General features: G+C 33.2%; 1 protein-coding gene across 1 annotated transcript; it reads right to left on the reverse strand.

Moving 5' to 3' along the window:
• Positions 1-710: 710 nt before the first annotated feature.
• On the reverse strand, positions 711-10049 carry LOC144961631 (NEDD4 family-interacting protein 1-like). Its single transcript, XM_078894757.1, has 7 exons — positions 9656-10049; positions 7959-8061; positions 6774-6907; positions 5297-5366; positions 3805-3929; positions 2866-2932; positions 711-1546 (listed from the first exon to the last, which is right to left on the reverse strand). Exons 1-7 carry the CDS (start codon positions 9683-9685, stop codon positions 1449-1451), a joined length of 627 nt encoding a protein of 208 aa, XP_078750883.1. The 5' UTR covers positions 9686-10049; the 3' UTR covers positions 711-1448.
• Between the last annotated feature and the right edge of the window lie 399 nt (positions 10050-10448).

Consider the following 10448-nt stretch of genomic DNA (forward strand, 5'->3'; position numbering starts at 1 on the left):
CAAAGACAAATTGAACTGTTGTCTTTTCCGAAATTGGCGTTAATCCTCACACCACTGTGCTAAACTGAAAAAGAATTACTTTCAGTTAAATGTCAATGCAGCCAAAATGTCCTTTTAGAAAGGGATTCATATTCCACTCAGACTCCAATGTTACACTTGGCCTGTTGTAATTTCTTCAAATTTAACAGACAGAAAGGAGGAAACTCAGCAGTAATTGTCGATGAAGCATAAACTTAAGAATTACAATTCCTCCTTCCCCCACCCCAACCACCATTAGTCACTTTGCTTAACCCAAAACGTGTCTAATCCAAATGAGATGACCAAGTCTCTTGGAACAACTTCAGTTTTTACTATGGTAAACAGGTAACCCTTCAGAGACACGGAAATTTATTCTGGGCTCAATGGCAGATAGTGACAAAAAAAATGAAAAAAAGGAGGATAATTTTAAACAAATGTCTTTAGTCTCATTTCTACTTTACTGCATTCACCCCCACTTTTACAGGTTGGTTTGTATTCTCGTTGAGTATGAGAATGACTGTACAACCTGGACCCCATGTCAATAGAATGGCATTGAAGTATTTTTCATATCACCATTCAGATGATCAAATAAACTATTGAACTACTTAATTTGCGATAAAGAAAAAAAACAACCCATTATTATTGGGTTTTATTTCATTTGATTCGAAATTATAAATAATACAGAGAACTGGTCAGATCGTCAATCATTTTATTTCGTTTCATTTACAACATACAATCAAAGAAGAAACAATAGTGTATATTTCTTTATAAAAGGCAAAATTCGATGCCATTTCCAAATAAATCGAATTATAATTATATTCCACAATAGAAATAGAGAGAATCGGATTGAATGAGAAACTTTTCCTTGGTTAAACATGTTTGATTTAATTTTACTCCTCTAATGTAAAGTTTATAAACAAACTATTAAGCCTGATCTTTGCAATAAAGTATGGAGACAGATAGGGTGTTGTGGCTAAGAAAATATAATTTCTAAATTCATTGTCTATGGCAGATTTGTAACCAAGGTCATGCCAAAGGGTCGTTTTGCTTTTTCATAACATTTGCAACAAAAATATTTCAATACTAGGCCATTTTGAAACACTAATTAAAAATGTTGTTCTCATCAGTTTTTTTGGGGAATATAGTGAAAAATAAATAAAAAACTGACAGAATTTTGTTATTAGTATTGGAGTATTTTTGTGGCAAGTGTTATGAAAACGACCTTTTTGGAACACGTATATATGTAACAAAAAAAAAACAAAAAAAAAAAAAAATGATGCACCACTCTATTTTATGTTTAAAAGATTGTTAAGTATGATAAAATAAAAACGCACAGCCATCATCATTATCAAAGCCATCTTCATCATTATCAACCATCATGATCCACATATTATAAGGCTGTAAAAACCGTCTCCCATCTTTATGACTTCCTAAATAAGTCTGAAGTGGCGGAGTTGATTAGTGAGGCGAGACCACTCGTACTTCACTCTCACATACTGCACTGATCCTCTTACAAAGAGCAGGAATCCTAATTTAAAGACAAAAAAAAACAAAAAAAACAAAAGGTGATTGATGGTTATGATCAATAATAATATTATAGCACCCAAAGCAGCCAACTTTTCAAAGAGATAATATGGGACACCTTAGCCTTAACGCACAATACTATAATGACCTTAAAAAAACAGCTTGTTTGTTTGAACAATCATATAATATAATCTAGATTTAGAACTGTTTCTCTTCCTTGTTTTAATTTGAGTTAAAAAAAACAAACAAATCATAATCGTGGGACATGCAAGAGTCAATTCCATACATTTATACATTCCAATTTTTTGTTCTTTAATTCTTTTTCTCCAGATTGTCATATTGGGACAGTTCCAATTTTATCAGGACAGTTGGCCACTATGAAACTCCCCTTTATAATTATAAGTCTCTATAAGGAAAAATACAATCAAGTTTTTACATTAAAAGGACACTAAGATGATGTAACAGTATTACTGACTTCAACAATTCATACTGAAGGTGAAGGTAAGCGGCCATTTATTTAAAAACTAATGACTACTGATCTTCACCTGTTTAAATAATTATCCATACTCAGCACCGATTTGAATGTGTATTGAATTGGGTCATCATAACATTACATCATTTAACCATACAAAATACAGGGGAGTAATTAGCAACAATGTGATGGTTTGTTAATATTTGGAATTAAACTAAAATCTTATTTAAAAAAGTAGTCCTTCAGAGCCATAAGGCTCAAGGAGCCAGAGTTCATCCCAGTTTCTATAGCGTGAAACAGACAATAGCAATTACTTTCTATCCTTTGGATAGGATGCTAGTCTGTAGCAAATTATTTTCCGCCAGATATAACAGACCCAGGTACCCATTCACTGCTGGGTAGACAGGGGAATCAGAAAGAAAATCTCAACTACACCCGGGATCGATCTTGGTCCCTTCACGTATGTAGCGAGTGCTCTATAATCTTATTTACTCTTCTCATAATTTTATGTTTACTGACTTTAACAATGATTATCATAGGGAACTACACAACTGAGGTCATATAATGCAGTTTTTGACGTATATTGTATATTTTGTGACCTCGGAGAGAGCCCTTCCAAAGTCAGGCTTCCCTTCGGTCCAAATTCCCACACAAGGTCAAACTCTCTGTAATAATAATAATAATAATAATAATAATAATAATAATAATAATAATAATAATAATAATAATAATAATAATAATAATAATAATAATACTAATAAGAATAATAATAATAATAATAACAATAATAATACTGATGTTCCATAATATAGTGAAAGGACTTGAAATTTGAGATACAGGCATAAACTTACCGCAAAGCACCAAGAGCCACCACAGCCAGGAATCTCCATCTGCAAAGTCTGTTCCCCAATTATTACGCTGGAAAATATTGAAACAAAAGGAAAATTTTATTTGTTATGTTTGCATGTTTGTTTTTTGAGGGTTTTACTGCGCTTGCAACACATTAAGGTCATATCAGAGCCTGTAAAAAGAAAGAAAATGGGATAGTAAAAAGTTCAAGAATAACAATTAATGCACCCAAGAAAAGTAAGACAAAGGAGAAATGATTCAAATAGGAAACATGTAGATTCCACACTATCAGTGTACTTAGTTTGAGATCACCTGAAAGTCTCATCAAACCGCAAGCACAGGTCCCCACTAAGAGGAATTCACTCAAATGTTTACAAATTATTATTATATATAACACAAAAAATTAATACAATGCATAATAGAGAGATGATTTACAAGACAAAAAAATATCATCTCCCAAAACTCTAACTAGACATTTGACTGTTTCCCTCCCAGCCAGGGTATTCGGCCAGGGCCAGGGCAAAACCAAGTAATCTCATTCCAAGACAAAGACACAGTAAGTGCTTTCTTGCTCACTATGGGAGGCCAGGAACCCCACCCAGGAAAATTTATTTTAAAAATCTGAAATACTCATGAACCAACAAATAATATTGCAATTTTCTTTTGCTAAAAATAATAAAGCAAGGAATTATTGTTTATTAAAAATAAATTTTGGAATGTGTAAGAATTTAAATCTCATTCTTGTGGTATTCATAGCAATATCTATCTTTCCAATCAGTCTAATATTTAACCCTATAACAATCATTATTCTCATTGCTAAATTGTAATAACAATTTTTAATACAATGAAAAATAAAAATAATAAAAGTAATAATAATAATAATAATAATAATAATAATACAATTCCAAAAATCAAATAGTTGGAACATAGAAGATCCAAACCTTGGCAATGACCACCCATTTCACAATGGACAGCCCCAATCCAGACAACGCCCCACACCTGCCGGCAATTGTGTTGGACAGACATAAGGACAAGAGGAATCCAAGCCAGTTGAACAAGAACGAGACTGGAAAAGACGCAATGATAACAATTTTTCAAAAATACTGTTATAATTATCTAAACAATTTTAACTTTAACAAAACATTTTTGATCATGTAAATTTCACAGATTGAATAACTCACATTACCACAATCGAGCATTCATTTAAACCAATTTATATTAGGTAGCCATGCCTTTATTAATCCCTAAGGGGAAATTTTTCTTTAGGATCGATTCCAAGGAAAGATTGGAATAACCCAGGCATTAGCCACAGTGCAGCACCACAAAGTGAGCTAAGGCTAGGTGACTTGCTCAAGGCCACCCAGTGTGAGGAGTAGTCGAACTTGGTATCTTTCAAGTACAAAGCACAGGCCATACATACTGCTGAACCATGCTGTCCCACTTGTCATTGAGACAACCTATGAAGTTGCTAGTTTTTCCTAATTTAATCACACTGTCTACTAAGTAAATTCTATTGGAATTCACTGAACTCATAATACGCTATCTCTAGTAGACATTTAAAAATAAGAAAAAAAGTCTACAAACGGACACATTTAATAAATTTTTTAACAAAAGTAGTTTAACTGACACAACATATAATAGGTTTATTGCTTAACATCTTAAACCGTTTATTAAACAAGACGAGATATGCGAGGTTTGCACTGGTAGCCTCGCTTATATAAAGTAATTCAGTTTCAAGATTCAGTTACAAAACAATTCAAATAAAAACTACAGAATCCAAGATCATCACCCCCCCCCTCGCCTCTACTTCATCATGAAAAGTTCAAGGATCAAAGAGGAGAGAAAATAAGTATACACTGACAAGTTTTGTTTTTTATTTGTTTAAAGGGTTTTATGGCGCTTGCAACACATTTAGGTCATATCAGCGTCAGTAAAAAGGAAGAAAATGGATAGTCAAAATTACAATTAAAGTACCCTAGAAAAAGTAAGACAAAAGGGAACTGGTTCAAACAGGGAGCAGATAAAGATTCCAAGAGCACACTATCACTATCAGTGTACTTAGTTTGAGATCACCTAAATGTCTCATCCTGACTCAAGCACAGGTCCCCACTAAGAGGAACACAGTCAAATTTTGACAAATCATATACATATATGTAAAACTAAAAATAATACAGTGCATAACAGAGAGAGAAGATTTACAAGACAAATAAATATCATCTCCCTAAACACTAACTATACATTAGACTGTTTCCCTCCCACCCAGGTTATACCATCGAGAGCCAAGACAAAACCAAATAATTTCATTCCAAGACTAGGACAGAAAGCATGTTGGAAAACAGATATATAGGGGGATAGAAGACACAGTAAGTGCCTCCTTGCCCACTATGGGAGGTCAGGAATCCCACCCAGACTGACAAGAAGAATAAAACTTACTAAAGAAAGTGCAAATAAACATGCCATCTGTTCCAATGGTCGCTTCATTGATGCCATCCATTGAAGTTATCTGGGGAAAACAGTAAATATTACAGTACAGCCTCAACTGGTTATTGATATCTCGCCCAAAAAAAATAAAACAAATCTGGATTCAATTGGAAACCAGATTAATATAAATCTCGCACCACATGAAAACAGTTATAATGCCATTTGTTTTATTGATGGCACTTGTGTTTGGCAAATGCTGTATAAATAATCAATTTACTTTGCCAATTCATTCTGTTCTATGTTGTTTTTCTCTTGACCATGTTAGCAACTTTAAACATACTGCCTGACTTTACATCAAGTTTCTGAAAAAGATCACTTATCATAGGTTGAATATTATTGATTAATTCCACCCTTGTCCAGGGTTGCCAATTCAGAAGACAAAAATTTACTGCACATTTACGAGAGTACATCCACCGACCATCATCTGAGAGTTTAACTCCTGTATAAAGACATTAAGTACTTACTTTTTCCTATTTAGCAGGATTGTAAAATATACTGTGGTTTTTTAACATACTGAATTCAGTAAATATATACCGAAAATTGGCAATCATGCTCTTGTCTCTTTTCAAGGGACTTGAACATTATCGGCAATAACAATGCAAAGAAAAGTGAACAAATGAAACACGAGGGACTGTTGTTTATATAATTTAAAAATATTTTAAATTATAAAATAGACTGAGCGTGAACAGACACTAGCTAACTTATTAATTTTTCAGAAACAACAGTCTGCAAAAACACTAGGGCAAATTTGGGATTTTAATGAAGCTGTGAAAATAATGGCAATGGTAATTGGTGATGGCGGTGATGATGATGATGATGATAATGAGGAAGGTGACACTTTCTGGTTGAGTGAAATACAATAGCAAAATTAAGGAAAATACCTGGAATTTAATTAAATCAGGAATGAGAGTAAAAATCTGAAATTTCTTGAAAAAAATCAGGATAGTGGACGTGTCTGCTAATGGCTTTTGCATGTATTTGAGTGTGCCAGTGGGATGATTATGTAATGGCAATGGCAAGGTTTTGTTGAGCATTTATCACTTACCTGAGCATTTAAAGAGTGCAATATAAACATGCTCGACAAGCTCTTTACAAGAAGTCCCTAGCCAACAGCAACACTTAACATGGAGGACAAGAAGACAAAATACCTGTAACGCAATATTTACAATGTTTATTTCTGCCAAAGACAACAAATGCTGTTAACAGTCAGGTACTCATTGTGCACCTGTGTATGGTGAAAGAATGTGAGTAAAGAAGCTTTTCATAGGACTCAATTATGCACCACTCAGAGCAGGAATCGAACCCTTGACCTTCCAGTCCGAAGGTTAGTGTCATAAACAAGATCACATAGCCACACATGAATATTGTGATACAATCATGCACTTTATGGGGCCAAATATGTTTTCATACAGCTCTGAATATGACTTACCCTTCCAGTTTCACAGTCCTGGTTACTTGAAGTTGCAGATTCCTCTGCTTTACTTCTTTCTGCTTCCTCGTATGTGGGCAAAGTGGTAGCATCAACGTAGTTGGGAAGCTTGGCTGGTCCAAAAGCTGGATTTTCTGATAGAAGAAGATTATCAATTTTAGTCGTTAGAAATAAAATGGAATAAATTTAAATTAATATTAATAGCCACCCCCCCCCCCCCCCCCCTCCCCTTACCCCTTTGCGGGTAACTTGGTAAAACAGTCCTGGATTGCATGCAATTAAATCATTTTGAATCCTCCTAGTGTCAGGTATTTTGTTTTATTTTCTCTTTTATCCAATGAACAACAGTCCCACTACACTGCTCTCATGTAAACAAAAGGGGGGTAAAAAAAAGAAGAAAAGAAAAATTTTTAATAAAAAGCTTATAAATCAGAACTTTTAAAATAAAAATCCGAAATTTGACCACCACACATCAAATGTTTGTTGTTTCCTTTAAATTAAAAAAAAAAATAAAAAATTAAACAACAACAAAAAAATTAATTTAAAATAAAACTAATCTCAAGAGCTGTTTATTAATTCTTTATTATCTTTTTTTTTTTTTGAATAGATATAGATCTCAATATATAAATACTTTTAGACCATTCATTTACAAACTATTTACACAGTCAAAGAAAAAAAAGGAAAAATAATTAAAATTATAAAATGTGATCAGAAAAAAAAATGTCTTAGATAATCTTTTTACTTTTAAACGTACTATTCTGAATAAAATTAAAATAAAATTCCCTCTATTGATCCCCAAGGGGAAATTTGTGTTTAGATTCTATTCCAAGGGAAGACTGGGAATAACCCAGGGTCAGCCGCAGTGCAGCGCACAAAGTGAGCTAGGGCGCTGTGACTTGCTCAAGGCCACACAACGAGGTGGGTAGTCAAAGCAAAGACTGTACCGCTGAGCCACAGCTGTTACTGTTTGAACATAAAATTAAATATAGTCTTTTCATATAAAATCTCAAACAGCCTTTATAAAAAGTCCTTTAGTACCCCCCCCCCCCCCCCCCCCCCCCCCCCCCAAAAAAAAAAAAAAAAAGAAAGAAAGAAAAAGTAAAACATAAAAAATAAAAATAAAACAATTTGAATAAATGAAAAATTTGTTTTGATTCCTTCATTTCTTCCAAAAGTGTTCCATACCTCCATCCTGTTCCATGACAGCATTTTCTGTGTAGCTTGGAGGGGGCACTACCATGGCCAAATCGACAGGCTCAGCTGCAACATTCTGTTCCTCGGAAGGAAGCTGCATGTAAAGGAAAAAAGACATGGGAATTAAGAATTTTACGGGGGTAAAAAATATGCATAGTTTGAGAATATCTCTTCAAAATTCAAACTAAGGAAATTCAAAACAATAAGAGCATAGAATTAGAAATTAGTGCAGTAAACACTCTGGGGTCATGGGTCCCAGAAAAAAAAGGAGAACAGAGTGGAGTTCAATGCTTATATTATTTACAATTTGCAAGGCGGTGTAAAAACAAAATAATGTCTGCAGACTGCAGCATATAAAAACACATACTTTAAAAAATATGGTGTGAAAACTATTCACCGTCACCCTCTTCCTATTTGATGGCACGTGTCAAAGTCAAAGTCGAATGTGTTACAGTCTGGTGTGTGACGATAGTGCGTAGTTGGTCAGATTAGTGAGAGTAATTAGAATGGTTAGACAGACAGAGAAGTTAGAAAAGATCGTGCGTAGTTGGTCAGATTAGTGAGAGTAATTAGAATGGTTAGACAGACAGAGAAGTTAGAAAAGAAAATATGATATGAAGGCTTGAGAAATCACACAATTATTTACAGATTAACACTTTTATTGTATGTCAAAGACAGTTGCTCCTTGTAAAATTATTATTGCCTTATAGGCAGTGTCTACGTACACGGTAACCGGCACCTAGCTACTATGTTCGTAGATTCTGAGGCTAGGTGCCCGGTAACAAAAATAATGATTATGATACCAAAATATCTGCAATATTCCTCTTTATATATAACGAAGTTATGCATCTTTAATTGAACCCCTCTAAAACTTTTAGTAAAAGCGAACGCAATTTCCAGTCATAACTTTCTTATGGCCGAGTTGGGTCACAATTTGACTCCCACTGCTGCTGCTCACTAAACTGCCTAAAGTTACCGTGTACGTAGACACTCCATTGCGAATAAGCACTTCGAATCCTTATTTCTTTGCATTTAATTAATAATTAATTACTTTCACACTAACTCATCTTAAATTTTTAAAATATAATTTGAAAAATATACTAATAGGTATACGAGTCTTTCAAAGGCAAAGCATCTCTTGTTGATATTGTTATTCTAATTCTATACTTCCTTCTTATAAAAAAGTCTAATCTTCTAAGACATCTATTTCTATTACGAATTGGTGAAATAGTGACGACTCCCAGTTATTTCAAGTGTGAATTCATTGATAATATAACTTATGTATCATATATCTATGAATAGATTTAATATTGTATGTGTATGTATTAATATTATTATTTAATAAACATCTATGTATGAGTATGATATTCATAACCTTTGACATTTTTTGACGTTGATGTGTAAGTTAAAGTTGTTAAGTGTACACGGGTCTTTCCATTTCAATATCATTTCGGCATCACACCATTTAAAACCTGGACACTCCAAACTATGCATGGTTAGAATATAATATTGTTATAAATTATAGGCTTAAACTTAAACTTAAATACAAGCCAGAAGGCAGACAGGAGTTAAGCAAAGGGGTCGTCAACGTAAACACAATCATCTCAATCTCACAACCCGATCAACACTACACCAACAATGGCATACGGGGACTGACTCAAACAGTCGTTTACCACGTATTTTCTTACCACTTCGTAACGAACATTTGATCTAGCCATCCTAATATCACTAATTACGAAGTGACAGAACTGATGAGCCTGCTTATCCAAGAAGAATTTTGGGTAGATTAGCTCTATGGAATTTATTGTGATTTTGGTGATTTCCGAGTAAAGAACAAAATGGTGGCTTCCTTTTTAGTTGGTAATACCAGTTTGATTATAATGAAAAAGCCAAATTTTACGATTGTAAACTTAAAGATAAATTCTTTTGAAAAAAATTCCATAAATCAATTTGAATTGTTATAATAATATTAAAACGACACGGAGATTAGAAAAATAAAGGATGGACTTGACTTAATTAGGTATAACGTAATTTATATCAAAAGTTTTTGTGCTGCATATTTTTGCCAATCACACTTTGTGTATTTCAGCAATACAAAAGCAATACGACATACCATTATGTCGCGTTACAAAAATAGTCCCGTGAGATGTTACGTGTGATTGGAAAATCACCCACTATTTTAATCAGAAAAAAAAAAAACAACTCCCAAACAAAAACAACAAATTGTGAAGTTTTTGAGCAAGAAACCGAAAACCCAACCTATCTTAATCACTTATGTCTATAGTATGTGCCGAAATGAAAGTGCAAATAAGTGCACGGCGATAAAGACGTTTTAAAAAATCTATTTTCCATTTTAAAAAATTAATTTGTTTATATTATTATTGTTGTTATTATTATTATTTTATTATTATTATTATTATTATTATTATTATTATTATTATTATTATTATTATTATTATTATTATTATTATTATTATTATT

Source organism: Berghia stephanieae, unplaced genomic scaffold (assembly GCF_034508935.2).
Source record: "Berghia stephanieae isolate SIO BIC M18660-M18661 unplaced genomic scaffold, UCSD_Bste_1.3 scaffold338, whole genome shotgun sequence".
NCBI classification, from domain to species: Eukaryota; Metazoa; Mollusca; class Gastropoda; order Nudibranchia; family Aeolidiidae; genus Berghia; species Berghia stephanieae.